At 38.4% G+C, this 22,660-nt stretch overlaps 2 protein-coding genes across 2 annotated transcripts; both read right to left on the bottom strand.

Annotated features, from left to right (window-relative positions):
- Positions 1–15: 15 nt before the first annotated feature.
- On the bottom strand, positions 16–16,238 carry LOC104880870 (triacylglycerol lipase 2). Its single transcript, XM_010658945.3, has 15 exons — positions 15,886–16,238; positions 15,653–15,725; positions 6,258–6,322; positions 5,090–5,199; positions 3,614–3,838; positions 3,352–3,392; positions 2,366–2,562; positions 2,170–2,280; positions 1,939–2,079; positions 1,747–1,857; positions 1,515–1,658; positions 1,393–1,433; positions 791–870; positions 605–700; positions 16–454 (listed from the first exon to the last, which is right to left on the bottom strand). The coding sequence occupies exons 1-15, from the start codon at positions 16,000–16,002 to the stop codon at positions 135–137; spliced, it is 1,872 nt and encodes a 623-aa protein (XP_010657247.2). The 5' UTR covers positions 16,003–16,238; the 3' UTR covers positions 16–134.
- Positions 16,239–17,872: 1,634 nt separating this feature from the next.
- LOC100241392 (ethylene-responsive transcription factor 3) lies at positions 17,873–19,212 on the bottom strand. The gene has a single exon (XM_002275856.4). The coding sequence runs from the start codon at positions 18,770–18,772 to the stop codon at positions 18,158–18,160; it is 615 nt and encodes a 204-aa protein (XP_002275892.1). The 5' UTR covers positions 18,773–19,212; the 3' UTR covers positions 17,873–18,157.
- Between the last annotated feature and the right edge of the window lie 3,448 nt (positions 19,213–22,660).

Raw genomic sequence — 22,660 nt, 5'->3', positions numbered from 1 at the left:
ATCTAAACAACCAAATAACTCAAAAAATTTAGCTGTATTAGCATAAAAGCTACTATGGCAGTAGGAATACAATTTTTCACACCAAGTAAAATGTATAACAAAATCAGACTATAGTTGACAAACTTTTTCCCAGTTTATTGAAGCTTGAAGAAAGCGATGAGAGGATCATACACAGCTCGCTTAGCATTGGAAGCCATAACATAATCTGCATGTGCATAGTCCTCTCTGTACTGCACCACAAGCTTATCTCCATCATGATCTTTGAGGCTTTCCAGAAGGAGTTGCACATCATTAACATCAGAAAGTGCATCCTGCCCACCATAGCTGAGGAAGAGAGGAAGGTCATTTGGAATGGTTGTCATGTTGTACACAGGAGGAGTAGGCTGCCCATAGTGTTCCATGTTCTCATCCTCGTCCTCGTAGTCGTACATAGTTAATGTTCCTTCTCTGATCACTGTTGAAATTCAGACATCGACTCTTAACAAAAGGTTTGTTCAAATTAGCCGATGCCCACCTCTTTATGCTAATGAGGGGAGGAAATGATATCATCTAGATGATCGCGTTGACCGCTGTATTATGGTTTTGAAACAGGGACTATACTTACTCTGAGATAGATGGATTGTGTTCTTTGTTGCTGTTGATTGAGGCTCATGCTCTAGAAAAACATCTACAATGGAAGAGTTGAGGCAGCAGTTTTGGCCTGCAGATATAACACAATGTAAGTCATTATGGAAGATGACCTTTTCAAAAGACATAGTGCTGATTAGAAAATCAAGAACATGGATATTACCTGTGAAAGAGGTCAACAAGTCAGTGCAGTCAACACCGGGTTTCTTGCAGATGGCTTTTAGAAGATTAACTACAGCATCCCTGTTCACTTGGGTGGTGATGGGGGAAAATTAAGAAATCAGTCATAGAGCAAACCAGGATAATTCATTTTCCCAAAATGAATCATCTAGTCAATTTTGGTGATACACCAGGTGTATCGCAACTTCCATTATACTAATCAGAGAGAACCAAGCAAAGCAAATGTATGTGTTATCACAACTTCTAAAATTCTCTTTATATCAGTGATTCAAGTCCTTGTGTGATGGTTAGGAACTTTTTAGCGACAAAATTTTGAAAGTGTTTTCATACTTTAGTCTAAAATTTTCAAGCCCAGAAATCCTATCAAAGATTTTATGGATATGATACTAGCAATAGAAATAAGTTTATTTTGCCTGGTCCATCACCACTATAGGAGGGGGCAAGGAAAAAAAGATGTCTTTTTCACTTTCACAGATCAAATCCATCAAGACCCAATATGTCTATGGTACTAGCAACAGAAATAAATTGTTTTGCTTGAAGCATCAGAATTATAGGAAGAGTACAGAAAAAGAGCTGTTTTCTCACCCTCTTGGATCGAATTCATCAAGACCCAACCAGTACAAGGACTGTAAAGAAAGATAAATGTATGGTCAGAGAATTTTATTTTGCTGGAAATCAAACATAAATGAAAGAGAATAAGTCTTTACTTCAGCTATAAAATTATCAGCAGCATTTCTTGCTAGTGGGGATGTCATTTGACCCACATAAGCAATTGGGCTAAGCAAGACAGCTGATCTTGACATGCTCAACAGCTGATTCTGGGAAAAGGCAGCCAAAGCAATCAGAGTACCCTGCAAAGAATTTCCAAACTCAGTATCCCCATTAGACTTCAGGAAAAAAATCCTGGAACTAGTACAAGAGTAATTTAAAGATACTCACCAGGGAATGCCCAACATAGTGCAGTTTCTGTCCTGTTTGGTCATGTACATACTGGAAGCTAGCAGGAAGGTCATATGATACCAACTCATCCCATGACCAATCCCAAAAAGCCTAAAAAACAACATTGAGATAATCAATGGATCACAAATTGGGCAATAAAAGAGAACCCAACATGTAAGAAAGAATGATAACCGAGTCCCCAGGATCCAACGAAGTATGCCCACGGCTATACTTGGTTCCACGAGTGTTTGCAATCCACACATCAAACCCACTATCTGCCAACATGAATGCCAAAGACTGGTCTGGAGGTAACAGCAACCATGTTATCCCATCCTGCCACAACACAATAACTTACAACAAGATCATCAGTTCTTCCAACTTACATTGCCAGAAAACCAACCCTTACGCAGCAAAATTACTAACCATCAGGAGCCCGTGCTGCAACAGTACTGGTGCCCTCTCAGCTGATGCCTCACCAGACCGGCCCACTGGAATTCTCTGCACACTGAGAATATAACCATCCTGTGTTGTTACCTGAAACCCATCACATTGAATCAATCAGTAGATGCAATAAACCAAGAAATTTGAGAACTGAACAGTGAGGCTGCAGTGACATTACCTTATGTTCTTCGCAGGCATAGCCCTGTGTCTCCACCATCAGTTTACAAATACCCTCATCTGCATCTAGGACCCAATCTTTGTTGGAAAACAGCCTTGTTCTCAAACCAGCTGCTGACCGACAGAAAAGTATCACAAGAATAATTGAGGTTAGAGCATTGGCCATCTTCAGATGATTTGTTCCCTGTTCCAACAACCCTCACCTTTCCAGCATTGTTTATAGAAGAAGAATTGCAGATACAAACAAAAGGGAGGATATTATATGAAAAACTCTTGAAACCTTAGTAGCTCGTGGTTCAAACAAGGCATCTCTTGGGCCTCTTTCCTTCTCATTGCCCATCATCAAACTGGATGGGCTTTCGTTTTTGTCACCTCCCACCATTCCAAACTATAAATTCTAGCTCACTTTTCTTCGGAAACAGTGATTAGGCCAATGAAGCCAATACCTGTCATGCCAAACCAAATGCATTATAGAAAGTAATATAGTGACCTCCGTTTGTCCCAAGTGTAATTACCGATGGCGAAGCTCCAACAAATGCGTAAAAAACCAAGACCGATATCCCATTTTCAGACTTTTAATGCCTGGTCTGTATGATATTTGGCCTGGTCTAACTAACAACAAAGCAAAGAGAAATGCAATCTTGTCACAGAATTTTGTGGTCTATGTAACAGTTTTCTTTCTATTCACAGCACTCATTGAGTTTTAACAAGCTTTGCATTGACCTGTATCACATTAATCGTGTCGTGCTATTCCAGTACTCAATCACCAACCCTAAATATTTCATGGCCCCTTCAAATAAAACTTATGCCAGATGGTAATAAGAATGTAAATCAAGCACACCAGAAATGAATATTAATGTGGACGATCATCCTTTATGGGGCATTGTGGTTTCAAAAGGCTTCCTGTAAAGAAAATGTGTACCATAACCCGGAAATCTTCCTAAAGCTATAATTAGAAAACAAACCTTCTCAACATATATAGAATACTTTGAACATGAGCCTGGCAAGCAATTTGAACTAATTTTCCACTGTTAGGAAACAAAAGATTATTATATTGCACTCATCCCCAGACTGGCAACAAGGGACAAGGAACCAAAAAAATTGTCCCCGGAAAAAAAAAAGAATGATAGAGAGCTTGGGGGAGGGAGGAATAAACTAATCCATTTTATGCTTTGTACAGAAACAGTCTTCAATGAGTATGAAACTATATGATAGCATTTTTCATCTGATATGCTTAATAAGTAACTACAGCAACTGCTGTTGGCGGGTTTGTAAAGAATCATTCTTGTAGGGAGCATCCTTTTGCAAGGTTGGAGATGTTTTGGGTGCGGTCTCCGGCGCCTTCTGTCTTCTTAGTCTTCTAAGGAACTGGAGTGGCGTCCTTTTGGGTTTTATCTGCCCTAGCAATTTCATTTGCTCCCTTCTGAACTTCCTATTTGCATACCATCTTCCACCTCGCCAGCCCAACCCATATCTGCAATCCAGCAAAAAGATAAAGAGAGTGAAAAGATAAAAATAACGATTTTAATAGGAAAAATCAGTTTTCGCAATTAGGAGTAGGGAGTTAAACAGTAAAACAACCAAGAAGCAAGGTCAAGAAAAAGGAAAAACAGTAAAACAACCACGAAGCAAGGTCAAGAAAAAGGAAAATGCTATAAGTTTTTTGTTGCTTTCCCACATTTCATTCTGTTAATTGCATTAGAAATTTACAGACTGAACCTAAAAAAGGATGTAAACATGCCTATCTAGGTGTCCCACCTGTCAGCTATACCACCTTCTTTTTACATGTCATTACCCTATTTGGTGGACAGATGCTTATCTGTATCTAGTAGAAAATATCAAGACATCAGCAGGATGTGCAGCATTAATCATATGATGATAATCATATAAAGCATATATGAGTGAACTTCCCTCAACCACATCCTGATTCAAAGGATAAATTATTTCAATTTTCAATCCTTATGAATGCTCAAATAAATGTTTTGCGGTCCTATTGGTGCAAGATTTTACCACAGTATAGACCCAGTTAAAACTTTTCTGGAGCTTGCGAGGAAGCTACTTTCTGGTGTTCTCATTGAAAGTGGTTTACATTTCCCAAGCTTGCCTTTTTTGGGCCAAATTCCTATTAGAAAATGAAACAGTAAACAGAAGAGAATATCGGTAGAGTTACATGCAATAAGCTTCACTTATTGCATTAGGTGGTTTGGAGGAATGGTGGAGTGCAAGTAGGATTTGGAGATTGTTCACCAGCCCAAAGCTCTGAAAGAGAACGAATTTTATTTCTGAAAGCACCCCACTTTCGGAATTGTTAAAATAATTTCATTTCGACCAGCAGTGACTCTTTTATACCATAAGCAACATTCAATGAATTTCTTTAACCCAAAAAATAAAAAGGCAAAGATTTCCAACTAATTTTCTTCTTCTTTTTTTTTAATTTTATCATAAACAACCACTTCATTGCATTGAAATAATAAATATAAAGAATGATGAGAAATCCTTCAGATAAATACACAATCCTCTATAAAAAGTCTGATCAAAAAGGAAAATAGGGGGATAATAAGTCCAAAAAGGCAAATCTGTCAGCAATGTTCAAAATGCTTACGACCATGCTCAGTATAATTTATGAAGAGAAAAAATCTCCTACAAAGAACAGAGCTCCAACTTTCTCAACTGAAAAAGCCAAAACAATAATGCTTTCATATGAAATAAACATTAAGAAACATACCCAATAATTAAAGTGACTCCAGCAGTAGCAATACAAGCTGCATTCCTGGAATTTCCAGAATCGTAAATCTTCTTAAGTTCAGTATGTTCCAAATGATAATTGCTTTTCATCTAACACAAAACAAATAAAAAAATGTCTCAGACCTGAAAAACAAAAACACTGAAGGAGCAAGCAGGAGATGGTAAAGGGTGGAAAATAGTTTCCAGGATAGAACTTAAAATTAACGTTCAGGATCATAAACAGCAGTCCTAAAGAGAATTAAAAATATTAGCTAGCTATGAAGTATGACATTATAAACTCATGACAATCATAAGTAGAAATCCTACCATTCAATGTGGATAAGCTTTATTTCCAGGAAAAGTAGACACATCTCACTTTCAACATAGTTCCAAGGTCACCTTTAAGATACATGCTAGAATAATTTTAAAACTGTCTTTTTTTTAAAATAGACCAAAAATCTTATAAACGACATAACATTTATGCAAGTGAAGGAACAAAACAAAATCCACTTTTCTCAACCACTACTTTTGAAACAGTTGATGCCATGGAGTGATTTTTTTTTTTTTTTATTATTATTATTATAACCAAGGAACCTTTCATGGCCAAACTCTTATGACTTTCCATGGGGACCCAAACCTTGGAGTGTTGACCCCCCCGCAACAACCAGCACCAAGTAAATTCAGGGTATCATTAGTAGCAAGACTCAGCCATAGAGTGATTATGTAACCCTGAAATGGACATTGAGTTATAGAGAATAGGCCTTTTAACTTAGGGTTTGCCGAATGATCCAAAACATAATTGAAAAAAAAATAAAGAAAATAAATGTTTTTTCACGTATATAGCCAACTTGAGCAAAATGTCAATGAAATAGTTAAAAAAAATGCAGGAGTTAACTGAAGAAAAAAATAAATAATGGTGGCAAAAAATTTCCGAAGCCCATATGGGCTCCATTAATGACCAATGAATCTAACTTAACAGATTCTCTTTTTTTTTTTTTTTGATAAGTACCAACTTAACAGATTCTTAACCACCACTGTCATTCTACGCATTTTTTTTTTGATAGACCTGTCATTCTATACATTTAAGTTGGATTGATAACAAAGCATTATGATTAGAACAAAACCAAGCAGTATTTCGTGTATGAGAATATTATGCAGCAAGTACTTACAGAATCTTCAATTGCGGCAAGCCTTTTATCAACTTTTTCCTGATGAAGATAACGGATAGAATAACCTGCACCATCATTAATGAATATGGTTAAAAGTTCCATCCTAAGCCTTAGTTGAAGCAGTCAAGAGAAATAAATCAATGAGCAAACACTACCTCTTAAAAGCATTTACACAAACACTTTGCAAAATGCTTGAACAATGCATGGGTTTCCATTTTTTTCTCCACTAAAAACCCATTATACATCAGTTTAGATTGTTTCATGTTAGGCACTTTCAACCCAAACTGAAAAGTGAATTAGTTCTCCAAATATTATTTGATTTGTTCTCACGTGGACTATTTGAATTATGAGAGGTATAACCAAACCTCATATTTATTTTTCAAAACTCCTTTTCTATAGGGTCCCCACCTTTATAGGATCATTTGGTAGATACCATATTCTCATTTAGTGGCCAGAGTAGTTGCAAATAGCTTAAATCTAGGCTCTCTTTCTATCAAATCAAAAAGCCATCTATCACAACATTAAACACATAAGCGCAAGTTCAACAGACACATTTTTTCCTAGAAGTGCATTATTAGATATGCTATAGAATTTTGGGGAAGAATGGATGATTGATTCAGGGATGCAAGAAAAAATATCACATAAAAACCAAGTTCAACATGATATTGCAACAAAAGGCACAAAATTAAGTAAAGAGCTATATCATTAATCACAAATCAGGTTCTCTTTTTTTTCAATTGAATTTTAGGCTTTATCATACATGGTTTCGAAATATGCCTTCAGTTAAATTTCAAGAATTTGATAAGGGAAATCGTTTCATCAAGGTCAGCAGAAATTTAAATCACAAGAAAACTACTAGTAGTGAAAAGAGGCATTTTGGCTCTTGACTACAACAGACATGAACAATATGGCCTATATTTAAAGGTCTACAAGAATAGGGTAAGCTGAAGAAGGAAAATTAACGAGGTTGTGGTGAAAGGAGAACTGGGACATGATTTAACAAGAAATCTACACTCAAAATAGATAAGAATGCAGAGAAATAAAATTTGTAGCCACCCCAATAGTTTAATGCTCTGGATACACAAAATTATCCTGACCATGAGAAGGCGAGTTAAACTGAAAGGGGAAAAGTCCATTTGAGTTCTAAAAAAGCATAGAATTTAAAAACCCTTTCAATAAACCCATGTCCTGGAAAAATTCAGCCACTCTCCAAAGAAAATTTGATCCCATGTTCACATGGATTAAACAGAATTTAATGAGCAATCCACTCCGAAGCTATAGTGTTTGCGCAACAAATATATATATACCATTGCTCAAATTGTCATTTGAACCATCGGCATTTTCAAGGGCTTATTACCAAACATGGGGTCCTCGAGAAAGCCTACATCTGGCTTCAGAAAGGCATTCCACAGATCACTTCTAAACAGACGCAATGACCACTCTCAAGAACACATGGTTAATCTCCCCAAGTCTCACCTTCCATGATTCATTTTCTTTTGAATGAAACCCAAAACAATATAGTTAAATACCAAGCACATTATCGTGTATTTATGGCAGTTGCAGAGAACATTGTCACATGTGGGGGGCTTCCCTCCATGTGTCCTTCCCAGACTCAAGACCCTTTGGCTGACCAGGGCAAACATATAACTCGTCTGCGATCACTCCGTCTGGACCAAGATAAGCTCCGTCTAGCACCAGAAGTGAGAAGTTTTCCTTCTTCCACAATGTCAAACGGAATGAGCAGACCAAGTCAGTTGACCTTTCAAACGGGCTCACGATGTCAGACAGAATGGACAGACCAAGTCGGTTGGACCTTTTAGACGAGCAAATAAATCCAATCCAATCCTCAGGATTTTTTACATACGCGGTTAACCATGCCTGATGTCTGAGCGCCAGACTAGATGCTTGATGTCTGAACTGCGGACTAGACGCCATTTACACTCAAAAGTCAATGTCACTCAATTGTTACATACAATCCCAGACATTGGCAAGCTTAATCGACAGTCAGCTACACAGTTCGAGATTTTGGCACGACAGTCGGCAAATGGCACCAATCAATAGCCCTTACTTGATGTGATTGTCCAGTCCAGTAGTGACGGCATTGACTGTCCTATCAAGACTCGATTTCCGCCCTAAGGGCAGTCATCATTACAAGAAAGGAGGCGGCACTTTAATGACGATGCCATCAGCTCTATATAAACCCCTCAAAAAGCACGAACAAGGTATACACGCTATTCTCTCCCACAAAAAATAGTGAGAGTTATCCTCATTGATTTCTAACTTAAGCTTCGGAGGAGCGTGCTCGAACCACTTGTCCAGACATCCTTCTGTGCAGGGAAGAAGTCTGCTCGACTCCAGCGAAGCTAGACAGACCTGATTCCAATTGGCTCGACACCAACATTGGCGCTGTCTGTGGGAATGACTAAGGCTGTCAACACCCTCTAAAAGTCGATCATCAACTATGGGTGGCGAAGACTACTATGCCTGGTGTGAAAGGATGGTGAGATGCCAACGAGAAAATGATCGGCAAATATAGTTTTTGCTCCGCCAAACAAAGCAACTCAAACAAGAGAATGAAGAGTTGTCGGCACAAATGTCAATCGGGCCCCTCTCAAAGTCGGCACCCTCAAATCCAACAAACAGCAGCAAGACGGACTGATGAGGCATCTTTCCCTGAGAACACAGAGTTCTCCTCTGACAACTACACGAGACGATCTGAAGAGGAGGTTTCGCCAACTCGCCAAACGCAACTGAACGAAGGCGCCGACTCTACCCGGACATCAATGAAGAGTAGGCATGGCAGAAGGTCGCATTTGTCAGATGCGATGTGAGCTCGATTGGGACCTCAAGCACCAGGAATGGAGAAGCAACCATGCATATCAGAAACCCCAAAGGCTCGTCTAGGTCCCCCATCTGCAGTAGTTATGTCGGAATGGCCCTCTTAGCCGCCAAGGTAGCAGCTAGTTGTGGCCCTGGCTATCCGAGCTCCGCTCGGCTTTGTCAGTCGACGGCTGGATGACATGCTCTCCATGCCGTTCGACCCTCATATTATTAATTATGAGTTGTCTAGGAGGTTCATAATGCCAAAATTCACGACATACGACGCAACAAGCAATTCGTTCGATCACATCATGCACTTCAAGCAGTTCATGACCCGCAATATAAGGAATGATGCACTATTATGCAAAGTCTTTTCGGCCAGCCTATACGGCCAAGCTTTTTCTTGGTTCCACCGTCTCTCGCAGAATTCCGTGAACACTTTCCGAGATATATCGGAAGCCTTTGTGGGCCACTACTCATGTTTCGTTCGCCATAAGCAGAACATAAGCACCCTGCAGAACATCAAGCTGCAGGAAAACGAGTCGCTCAGAGACTTCATGAAGCGGATCGGGCAAGTCGTGCTCCAAGTGGAGTCCTGTAGTATGAATGTCATCCTGCAGATCTTTAAGCGAAGCATCGGCCCGGGCACGCCATTTTTTTAGTCTCTCGCAAAGAAGTCGCCTGCAACGATGGATAACCTATTTAAGCTAGCAGACAAATACCCCGTACTTGAAGATGATGTCCTGTCAGCTACTCAACAGGTCTTGGTCACCAATCGTCCGACCAAGGACGACGAGGCATGAAGTTCTAAGCCCTCGAACCAATCGAGGCAAGCTAGCAAAAGGCGGGCTGGCCAACAGCAACAGAATCAAGCGAGACTGGCCCCTCTCAATATATCACATGAGAGACTCCTCTCGACGATCCGCAATCTGTCAACTTCAAATGGCTAGAGCCGATCAAGACAGATCCAGCTAGACGGGATCGAAACAGAAGGTGCTCCTTTCATAAGGATCACGGCCATACCACAGAGCAATGCAAGAGTCTCCATTACTTGGTAGAGAAACTAATCAAAGTAGGGCACCTAAAATACTATGTCCACACAACCGGTGGGCAAAAAAAGACGGCGCAAGAGCTAGCCATCCAAGACCCTGCATCTCCAGCAACTCCCAGAGCTGTCATCAACTACATACACGGAGGCTTCGTAGACGATAGACAGTTCTAAGTGGCAAAGGCGAAGGTTGCTCCATGCAGCCTCTGTAAGAGAGTGGGTTAATTCCATTCAGCACAACTTTTCGGAAGGGAGTGTGCGCCCCATTGACGGCACAATTACCTTCCCTCCAGTAGGCGCTAACCGAATATTGCAACCGCATGAAAATGCCCTAGTCCTAACACTAAGGGTAGGCGGATTCGACGTGAGAAGGGTTCTAGTTGATCCCGGTAGCTCAACTGACCTCTTGCAAATGTCAGTCTAAAAGCAGATGGACTACTCACCATCCGCCCAAGAGAACCCAAGGCATTTGTTGTCCGGATTCAATGGAGCTACGAAGCCTTCTCTAAGTGACGTTGTACTACCCGTCCAAGCTGGCCCAATCACCCTGAACGTTCAATTCTCAGTGGTCGACGATTTGTCCTCATACAATGCCATTATGGGACGTGCATGGCTTCACATAATGAAAGTCGTTCCCTCTACGTACCATCAGATGGTGAGCTACCTCATGGAGGAGGAACAAGTTGATCTCCTTAGCAGCCAGCTACTCGCACGCCAATGCTATCAAGTGGCGCTAGACTCCAGACATCCAGTCGGCGATGAGGCACATTTGGAATCATCAAATATAAGGGAGCAATAGCAATTACTGAGCCCGGTAGAGAAAGATCCATCTACAGCTGATCCACTCCAGCCACTGTGTCTCTCACATGGCACATATCAAATCACTTCTACCAACTCTCTACTTACACAGGATGAATTGGAACTACTAGGAAGTGTGCTTCAGCGAAACAAGGACATCTTCGCCTAGACTCACTCAAATATGTCGGGAATTCATCCATCTGAGGCCTCCCACAAACTTAACGTCACTCCCTCCTCGCATCCTGTCCGGAAAAAAGTCTGACGTTTTCATCCGGATAAGATAAAAATCATCCAGACAAAAATTGACAAACTATTGGCAATCGGATTTATCAGAGAAGTCAAATACCTGGACTGGTTGGCAAACGTGGTGATCGTTCCAAAGAAGGATGGGAAGTGGCAAGTTTGTGTTCATTACACCAACTTGAATGACATCTGCCCAAAGGATAGCTTTCTCTTACCCTAGATATATCAGATAGTCGATTCCATCGCCAATCATGGGATGCTCTCCTTCCTGGACACCTTCTTCGAATATCATTAGATCCCTATGTTCCAGCCGGATGAGGAGAAGACAACCTTTGTTACACCACATGGGTTGTACTACTACAAAGTCATGTCGTTCGGGCTTAGGAATGCTGGTGCTACTTATCAGAGACTAATAACGAAAATCTTCAAGCCCCTGATCAGCCAAACCATGGAAGTCTACATTGACGACATTGTTATGAAAAGCAAAACCTGAGCTGAGCACGTCCAGCACCTGGAAGAAACATTATGTCTTATGCGAGCATACAACATGAAGTTCAATCCAGCTAAGTGCGTATTTGGTGTCAGTGCAGAAACATTTCTAGGGTTTATGGTGACCCAAAGAAGAATTGAAGTTAATCCGGCTCAAATAAAAGTTGTCCTCGAAACACCCGTCCCAAGTAGCAAAAAGAAGTTGCAACGCCTCACAGGTCGTCTAGCAGTAGCCCGTTTCACAGACAAGCTGAGACCTTTCTTCCTCACACTCAGGGGAGCAAGCATGTTCGGCTAGACGGATGAATGCAGGCAAGCATTTGAAGTAGTTAACGCTACCTCACTGAACCACCTATTCTAAGCAGCCCCAAGTCCGACGAACAACTTTATATGTATTTGGTTGTATCTAACTATGTTGTTAGTGTCGTCCTGTTTCAGCACATACAAGACAAATAGTAGAGGCTCATCTACTATGTGAGCAAAGCAATGGTAAACGTTGAGACTCGGTACTCCAGAATGGAGCAGACGGCCCTAGCCTTAAAGAATGTCGCTTAAAAGCTCCGCCCATACTTCCAGGCTCATCAAGTGATTGTACTTACAAATCAGCCACTCCAAGTTACCCTGCACAAACCAGATCTATCCGAATGAATGTTAAAATGAGTCATCGAGTTGAATGAGTACGGAATCAAGTATCAACTAAGGTTATCGTTGAAAGGACAAGTTATAACTGAACTCCCTCAAAAACAAGCACATTCGACTAATCGCCCTGGAGAGCAATGGTGGACACTTCACGTAGATAGAGCGTCTAGAGTGTCTGGATCTGGAATAGGCCTAATCCTATAATCACCAACAGGGAAACTAATAGAGCAAGCTATCCGTCTCAGCTTTTCTGCCTCCAATAACGAAGCAGAATATGAAGTTGTCCTAGCCGAGCAAGATCTTGCCCTAGTATTAGAAGGAACCAAGTTGGAAATCAGGAGTGACTCTCACCTAATTGTCGAACAAATTCAACGAGAGTATGAAACAAATGATGAACGCATGGCTCGTTACCTCGCCGTGGTGGAAAGCCATCTAAAAAAGTTGGACTATTGGGTCATTAGACGGGTGCCGCGTGAAGAGAACGAGAAAGCAGATGCACTAGCCGGAATAACTGTCACTCTTCCCATAAAAGAGGCAGTGATGCTACCCGTTTACCTCAAAGTTGCCCCCTCAATCACACCTGAGCCAGTGTGCAACACTAGTCACACAGACTCAGGTTGGATGCTTAACATCATGAAATACCTTCAGACAAGGGAGGTACCAAGAGACGAGAAGCAAGCGCACAAACTCCACATACAAGCAACACGCTTCACTCTAATTAATGACCAACTATATAGACGGTCATTTGGAGGTTCATACCTAAAGTGTTTGAGCGAGCCAGGGGCCAAATATATTATGGCCGAACTCCATTAAGGCGTATGTGACAATCACCCAGGCGGACATACTTTGACACATTGCGCTTACACGCAAGGGTACTATTGACACACCATGAAGCAAGATGCTGAAAGTTATGTTAAGAGGTGTGATCGGCGTCAAAGACACACTCCCATTCCCCGTGTACCTTCTGAAGCTCTCAACCCGATCACAAATCCTTAGTCATTTGCACAGTGGGGGATGGACATAGTCGGGCCCTTGCCCATTACAGCAGCACAAAAGAAGTTTTTACTGGTTGCAACCGACTATTTCAGCAAGTGGGTGGAGGCAGAAGCCTATGCCAACATCAAAGATAAAGATGTTTTCAAGTTCGTCTGGAAAAACATTGTATGCCAATTCAGAGTTCCGCAAGCGATTGTTACAGATAATGGGCCACAGTTTGACAGTATTGTCTTCTGAATATTCTGCTCAGAGTTAAACATTAAGAACCTATACTCAACACCTCACTATCCACAAAACAACGGACAAACGGAGGCAACAAACAAAACTCTATTGAATGCACTAAAGAAAAGGTTGGAAGGGGCAAAAGGAAAGTGGGTGAACGATCTACCCGGAGTCTTATGGGCTTACCGAACAACATCCAGACGGCCAACGGGGGCCACTCCTTTCGCCCTTGCTTATGGGATGGAGGCCATTATTCCAACTAAGATTGGTATGCCTACTGTCAAAACAATCGTGCAAGACCAAAGGGACAATAATGAAGAACTCATAAGACAATTGGATTTGACAGACAAATTGCGAGAAGACGCGGCTATCCGAATAGCTTCATACCATCAAAGGGCAATTGCTCAGTACAACAAAAGGGCACGACCACGGTTTTTCCGGCCAGGATCTTTAGTCCTTAGAAAAGTCTTCAAGAATACAACTGAAGTAGGAGCCAGAAAGCTACAATGTAATTGGAAAGGGTCATATGTTGTAACTAAGGCAGGACACTCAAGGGTATACCACCTCTAGACTCTAGACAAAGTACCCCTACTCCGCCCATTGAATGTGACCAACCTAAAGCAATATTATCAATAAAATTGCTTATTACAAGTATGGAAGAAAATGCTTCAACCGGCTAGAGTAAAGAAATACAAAGAATCAAACCTTGCCCGGGAATCTTGCAGTTCCTGCCTCAGCCAGACAACCTCTTCTTCAGCTAGCTCCTAGGCAACAGCAGCCTCACTCTTCGTTGTCTCCAAGTTGGCAAGGAGATCCTCATTCTCATCCACGTTATGGGCAACATATGCCCTCATGGTCTCGATTGCTTCCAACCGGTGGAAAAGGTGAGCGCGCTGCCGCATAAGGTTTTGGACTCCAGTTACCACCTGGGGGGTAACAGAGATATCGTTATAAAATGAGAGACTAAGGCAAAGTAAGCGGAAAATGGGGAGACGGCTTACCACTTCTATTGTCTCAAAAATTGCCCCTTGGCGCCCAAAAACTTGAAAACGGATAATTTGTCCTGCCTCAACCCAACAACTACCCTGTCGAATAAAGGCAGACGAATTAGGGGGCATTGTGGGAGCTTCCCTCCACGTCCTTCCCATACTCAAGACCCTTTGGCCGACCAGGGCAAACATATAACTTGTTTGGGATCACTCCGCCTAGACCAAAATAAGCTCCGCCTAGCACCAGAAGTGAAGTTTTCCTTCTTCCACAATGTCAGACGAAATGAGCAGACCAAGTCGGATGACCTTTCAGACAGGCTCACAATGTCAAACAGAATGGATAGACCAAGCCGATTAGACATTTCAGACGGACAAATCAATTCAGTTCAGTCCTTAGGATTTCTGACATGCGTGGTTAACCACGCCTGATGTCTGAGCGTCGGACTAGACGCCTGACGTCTAAACAACGAATTAGGCGTCATTAACACCCAAAAGTCAATGTCCCTCTATTGTTACACACAATCCCAAACATTGGCAAGCTAAATGAACAGTCAACTACACGATCCGAGATTTTGGCACGACAGTCGACAAATGGCACCAGTCAGTAGCCCTTACTTGATGTGATTGCTCAGTCCAACAATGACGACGTTGACTGTCCTATCAAGGCTCGATTTCCGCCCTAAGGGCAGTCATCATTACAAGAAAGGAGGCGGCGCTTTAATGACGGTGTCATCAGCTCTATATAAACCCCTTAAGAAGCACGAACAACGTACACACGCTCATTCTCTCCCACAAAAAATAGTGAGAGTTATCCTCATTGATTTCTAACTTAAGCTTCGGAGGGGCGTGCCCGGACCACATGTCTAGACATCCATCTATAAAGGAAGAAGTCCGTCTGACTCCAGTAAAGCTAGACGAACCTGATTTCAATTGGCTCAACACCAACAACATAATTTCTACAAATCACCAAGTCCCTATGACACTTTCATGAGAATTTTCAGTAAGATATCATTTTAATTAGTATCTATCCCAAGAGCCCACATCACATTAAATCATAAATTTCGAATATAGATTAATTTAAACCATTGACAAACATAACCAAAAGAGATGAAATGACCAAAAAAAAAACGATGAATTCAAGCAGAACTCACCAGCCCATGCTGTGGCAACTGATGCTATAGATGTTCCGATCGCAAATACCACCCTATGCCTCTCAAAAGTGTCCTGAACAAAATCAAAATCACACATGTAATATATTAAATCAATCACAAAACCCTCTAAAAACCCTCTAAAGGCAGACACGTCCAAATCAAACCATAAAAGAATAATTGACCCGCATTAATTTAAACAGTACATGGAATAAAAGATAATAATAATGATGCACCTTGGTGGAATGATAAGTGTCTTGAACAGCAGACCACGAGTTCATAGCCTTCTTCTTCAGATGAGGCACTGCAAAGGAACCCAAAAGCGAGGTCCCTGAAATCCTCAGGCGCTGCATACTGCATATTACTCGAGACCCAGTGGAGTCGATCCAAAAGGGTTCTCGAGTTTTCTAAATCAAGCAAAGATTCCAGGGAACCAAACAGAAATTTCTCCGAAAGGAGAAACGTTAAATCCTTGCGTACTCTTAAAAATGCTTGTGCAATGATTTTGGATCGTTCATCCAGCTTTGGGAAGAAGCCAACGCTGTGGTCCGTTGGATTGTTAGAGAGTGGGCCTTGGGCCACAGCTTTTTGGGTAGCCCAGTATTTCGCCGGACTGGAATTTTGGGTTCATATAACTGAACAGGCCAGATGGTCACGGATGCTTGATTGGGATTGATTTATGACAATAGTTTCATTTTTTGAATATTGCTTTAATTTGAAGATACTCACCAACTTCTTATTATCCAGTGAAAAAACACCTTTAATTTTATTTAAAAAATTACATAAATTTATTAAAAATAAAAATAAAATAGAAAAAAGAAAAAGGGTTCTTTATATAGATGAGTCACGTCCCCTCCAACAGCTCTCACACCTTGGTAGGTGGGAAGTTATAGCTAAGAACTGGTTGCTACTTTGGGGTCCTTTTAACAACCGAAATCAAACAACTGAACCTATTGGAGCCAGCCCTAAGTCCTATGTGAAGCAACCAGGTCATATCTAATATAAAGCTCCATAGAGTAGGTTGGAGGAGGAGGATACAATTTCCCAAATTGAAAAAATTAATAAAAATAATCCATGAAAAGAAATTGAATTCAATCCAATTCGGAAATTGTTTGGTTACCATTTTTTAAAACAGTTTTTAAAAATCATTTCTAAAAATTAATTTTAAATGTTTTATAAAATAAAAATTCATTTAAGAACCTAAAATATTTTTTAACTTGTTTTTAATATTCTTGAAATATCCTTTTACATCTAGTGTTTTATTTTTAATCATTTTTCATATACATTCATTAAAAAAAATTTCAAAATACATAAAAACAAAATTAAAAGCATTCCAAAAAAATCATAGAACTGTTTTTTAAAAAATTAAACTATTTTGGTTCGAAAATGTTGCCAAATACACATTCACCATATTATTTGAACTGCAAAGTAGCACAACATGCATGTGGTGAGTTCACATGAATCCAAGGCAGCAATAAAACTAGATGAATTGAATAATGCATGAGGAAAGGTAGACCTTTTCTAAAAAATAAATAATGGGAATGGGAGATTAGGCTTGGTGGGGATTGGGGTACAACCCAATTCACTCACACAAGCATATACCCAACTCTACTCTACTCACCATACGCAAAAGAATCTACACTCACATGCCCAATAAATGGTTCTTATCAAAAACCCTATCAACATTTGATGCTAGTGCCCTCTCACCATACAATACCATCCCCCTCCCCCTCCCCCTCCCCCTCCCCCGGCCGCGCCAACCCCCCTACCCCCAATCCTTTTCTTCTTTTTCCTTCATACAAACTTCAAACAACAACATTTACTCATAAAAATTCAATCAATCAATTGGTATTTCACATTGAATCCCGACCCAATTATCAAAATCAAAATATATATAAAAAAAGAAAAATGACAATCCACCAAAACCCCAAATTGAGCAAAGACCCATATCCTCGAAAAGCCCAGCCTACAGAAAAAAAAAAAAAAAAACCGAAAGTTTATCAACACCTACTACCACCAAAAAAAAAAAAAACAAAACAAGGCAAAAATGAACACCTCCACCTACATCTTGAAAACGCCAAAATGTTAAAGAAGAAAAAGGACCAAAAAAATTCTCCATAACCCAGATAAATCGACAACTCCCATTATGAAAATTCAAAGGAAAAAAGAAAAGGATAAAATTTAGGAAATTTATGATAATCTACACAGACAAAAGGAAAGAAATGAGAAGAAAATTGGAGCTTTTATTTTTTTGATGTATACAAGAGGGAGAAAAAGGAGAGATAAATTAAGAGAATCAGATCAGATCAATTGCTTTGTAATATGATCAAAGTTTTCAACAAGGCAGACAACATTTGAAGCCCATGAAGTTGAAGTTCGTTGAGTACAAACACTAATCTACATATAATCTAACAAAGAAGAGAATCCAGAACCCCAAATACTCATTTTTCTTTATATTCTTTTCCGAGAAAAGAAAATCACAGAAAAAAGGCACCATTCAGCAACGCATCACAGGCACAGAGCCGTGGCATCGAGATCATCATCATCACCATCTTCCGAAGGGGGAAGCAGATTTAGATCGAACGGCAGGGGTTTGCGGGAAGAAGATGTGAGATCGCCGTCGCACTCGTCAATCACCGACGAGGAGGAGTCGCAATCGCTCTGGCAATCGTTTACCGGAGGAGCCCGGAGGCGCGGCCGCGGCGGCGCCGACGGCGGGTTTGAGAGCCTGGGCCCGCTGAAGGACTCCACGGTGCTGCTCATACCGCTCGTGGTTGGCCTCTGAGGCTGATGCTGATGACTGTGATTCTGATCTTGAATCTGATATTGACTCGGTTGTTGAAACGGCACGGTCAACGGAACCGCCGGAGATGACAACGGAAAATTGGTCTTGGCCTTGGGACCGCGGAGGGATCGAGCGGCGGCGTCGTAGGCTCGGGCTGCATCCTCCGCGGAGTCGAAGGTGCCGAGCCAGACCCGAGTCTTCTTCCACGGGTCCCGGATCTCGGCGGCGAAACGGCCCCAAGGTCTCTTCCTCACGCCTCTGAACCTCACATCTTTGCCCTGATTCCTGACCTCTTGTTGCTGTGGGGCATCTCTCGCGGTGGCCCTGCCTCGCCGCATAGCGGTGGTCGGAGAAGAAGTATTAGAAATGGAGATGGAGTGTAGAGATTTCGAGATGTGGTCGATTTAGATAAATCTAGGCCGTTGAAATATGGCCGCCACCTCTCTCTCTTCTCTCCTCTTCAAGTTTGTCTCTCTGGTTCCATCTCCACCTCTCTTCTCTTCTTTCCGACCGCTGTCTCTCTCTTCTCTCTCTTATTTTCTCTCTCCCCTTTTTTGCCTCCTGTCTGTGGAATGGGCAAACCGGCCTCATTGCCTCTCATGATTTCGCCTTTTGAAAGGCGTGGAATTTTGCCACCAAAATGACCAAAATGGCCATCGCTTTTATTTCCTTTTTGTTATTTAAAATATGGTCATACAATGTAAACTCCATGGGTTCATCTGTCCACTCTTCATATTTGGACCGCTCCTCATAGTGGAATGCCAATTACACATTCTTACATTCACATTTCAGACTTTTCTGAATTCCCACATTTACTTCTCTTTTAATAATTTCAAATATTCTTTCTATATTTTTCAAACATTTCTTAAAAATAACTTCTATTTATAAATTTAATAAATGCTTTTTAAAATAATCTTAAAAAATAAATAAATAAAAATCACATAAAATAATTAAAATATGCAATTTTAAAAACACTCTGCTTTTAAAATAATTCTAAAAAAAAACCTTCTTCCTAACTTTGTTAAATATAATCCTAATACTTTAAATTATTATTTTTAAAAATATTGTTAAAATTTAAAATATGTTGCCACCTATTTCTTATATTTTATTTTTATAATTTTATTTATATATAACAAAGAGAAAAAAAAAAAAAAAGGATTTAAAATACATTACTTAAGGAGTGGGGGCAAAGGAAGGTGTTGAAAAAGTAAAATAAATAAATAAAATTGAAGATATTTTGTTTCTTTTTTAAGGTGCTTGCTTATCCATCCATCTTATATGCTAGAGGGGTTACGCAAATAGGTACCAAATAATTAGGTATGAGGTGTAAAGGTTGGCATGTAACACAATGATTTCGATTCATTTACACCTCCTTAAAAGTAAATTTTTTATTAGGATGGTATCTCTTTTCGTAATACTCTTAATATTTTTTTAGAGAAATAAATTTAATTAATAGAAAGTAAACAAGAATAACCTCATTGAAATTTATTTATTTTCATTTCATATTTGACTAAATTAATATCAAAACATGTTATTTTTCTTCCCTATTTGGTTTTATAAATAAAATGAAAATTTAAGGGTATGTCTAGTAGCCGTTTTTAAGAATAATTCTGAAAAATAATTTTTTAAAACAGTTTTTAAAAATTATTTTTTGATTTTTGTAGAACAAAAATTTGTTTAAAAACTTAAAATATTTTTAAATATGTTTTAAAAATAATTTTTGTATCTAGCCTTTTATTTTTAATTATTTTATATATTTGTATAATTATTTCTTAAAATATATCTTATAAAATAAGTAAAAACAATATAAAACAATTAAAATATGTTCTCTGAAAATATAAAATAGATTTTAGTTATCAAATGTGTTTTTTATATTTTTGTTTTAAATAACAAAAAATAGTTTTCAAATAACCCATTAAATTATTTTCACATGTCATATTTTGAATATTCATAACTGAAATTTAAAATATATATATATATATATTGACAAGATGAAGAGTCTAAATTCTTTTTCTCTAAAGTCATTAATTTTTTTTAGTTTAGTGGGAAAAAAATAATATTGAACTTGATTCATGCGAGTTCAAAAAATATAATTGGAATAAAAATGGATTTTTTTTTTTTTGAGATATTCATAAAAAGGTATTTCTAAAATATGCTTTAAAAAACCTAATGTTTTGTTTGGCTACAAAGAAAATATGGTAAAAGAAATTAACATTATTGTTGTCATTAAGCATTTGAATTTACATTCTTTTTTTTTTTTGTTCTTGTTGTAACAAGAAGACATTCAAAATTTCTAAAGCAAAAACAAAATCAAAATCAAAATCAAAATTAAATCCTTTTAGATTGTGTTTTCTTCAAACGAAGGTTTGAAAGTAAGAAAAACATTTTTTTCTAAATTTATTTATTTATTAGTTACTTTTGAAATCATCAAATTGTCTTCATCCTTAACCTTAATTTTTTGATCTATCAAATGATTTTCTTATGATTTGCTATTAACATATTGGAATGATTATGTTTTATCCTAGTCAAATCTACTAGGGTTTATAACAAAGAGACATGATTTATTATCATATATTTTAGAAATAAAAATATTTTACAAATAAAAAATAAAAATATTTTTAAAATTTAATCCCTTGTATTTTTAATTTAATTTTGATAAATTATAAAAATCATCCTTGTATTTTTATCTATTTTTTAATTTAATCCCTATTTTTTTTCTTGAAATAGTGTCACTCTTGTACTATATCCAAATATCAAATACACCCTTTTATTAAGCCTTTTATTCTTAAAATTTGATTTTTAAAAAAAAGCTTATATACTAATCATATATATTTGTAAGTGTTTTTATATGATATATTTATGTGTCCAATTTCTTTATGTGTTTATCACATGAGTTTCCTCATCAATTTTTTTGTATCAAAAATCTTAACAAACTAGCTTATTTGATATTTAAGTACAACATTTCGGTAACATTACTTGAAAAAAAAAAAATAATGACTAAATTGAAAATCTAATGACCATGACCATGATCAACATTCCCAAATCACATACAATAGCATCATAGTCAAACATGGAAATTCAATACAAAGCCATCATGAATTTAGAATGAGATTCCTAACATGTGAGTAGAATACAGCCTTAGAATAAATATTGATAAGAATTTTCTAAGTATCTCACCCCCCAATGTATAATTAAGGTTCTGACGAGAAGTTAAAAGATCTCAATTTTTAGCCTTTATAGTATTTAAGTGGGATAGATTCATATTAATCTATATTTATCTAATAACAAGTCGAGATTAATAATGATTCATGGTCATTGGTTCTTAATTGTGATTAACCCTAAAAAAAGGTAAGCTCATGTATGCTCTATACAATATCTGATACTTAAGTTAGCTTTGAGGATTAAGGAGTATATTTACGAGGGAGAATTCTATGTACCTCCAATTCTTGTCTCCCTGTCGTTTATATAAGATGAATTTTGCAACTTCCTTTTGACCATTATGACCTCTCTTGATATTTGTATTTAATCTCTTAATGATGTGTAACGATCATTTTTTTATGACGACTTATTATTTGGATAGGCTTTGGTCAAATGAAACCACTTGACTTGATCTTGATTAGGATGGGTTGGCTACCTAGCTATCTTATTGATTAGTGCCCACAATGTTAAGCAGATTGATCATTGTCAACCTCATATTAAGAAAATTAGCTCTACCTAAACCTATCAAATTGTACTTTCCTCGTTAAACATGTGGTTAATCATCTCAAAAGAACCATATTCACAACCTAACTCAAACTCGAGCAAGTAAAACCTTAAATTATAATTTTTATATAATTAAATACTTTAAATAGTTGTGTAAGACTAACAAATTCGTTAAATATGATACAACTTAACTATTTATTAAAGGTGTTATACGGTCATTTGTCCATAATCTTACCTTTTAGTTAGCCTAGCCTCGTCTATAAAGTGAGGTTTGGGTCTTAATATTAAGATATTTATTTCAATCAAATTAAGATATAAGATTAGACACTTTGCTATATTTGTAATAAGAAATTTAATTTTGGTCGTATTGAAAAATGCTAGTCAAGTGGAAGAACCAAAAATAGAAGTGACAATGTTCCAACAAAGGATATAAATTAAAATTTTAAATTAAGATTCTTAAATCTCAGCACTAGAAAACAAAGGCAATTTTTAGAATATGAATTCGTTATAATGTTGGCAATAAA

The sequence above is a fragment of the Vitis vinifera genome, chromosome 12 (assembly GCF_030704535.1).
Source record: "Vitis vinifera cultivar Pinot Noir 40024 chromosome 12, ASM3070453v1".
Lineage (NCBI taxonomy): Eukaryota > Viridiplantae > Streptophyta > Magnoliopsida > Vitales > Vitaceae > Vitis > Vitis vinifera.
This window is presented reverse-complemented; position numbering and strand designations above follow the sequence as displayed.

Excerpts from the sequence above, each read along its gene's own strand:
- LOC104880870 (XM_010658945.3), bottom strand. The coding sequence starts at position 16,002 with ATGCAGCGCCTGAGGATTTCAGGGACCTCGCTTTTGGGTTCCTTTGCA. Across the intron at positions 6,323-15,652 it reads AGTTGCCACAGCATGGGCTG|GTTATTCTATCCGTTATCTT; the intron begins GTGAGTTCTGCT and ends ATGATGGTGCAG. Across the intron at positions 701-790 it reads CTTGTTGACCTCTTTCACAG|GCCAAAACTGCTGCCTCAAC; the intron begins GTAATATCCATG and ends TTATATCTGCAG.
- LOC100241392 (XM_002275856.4), bottom strand. The coding sequence starts at position 18,772 with ATGCGGCGAGGCAGGGCCACCGCGAGAGATGCCCCACAGCAACAAGAG.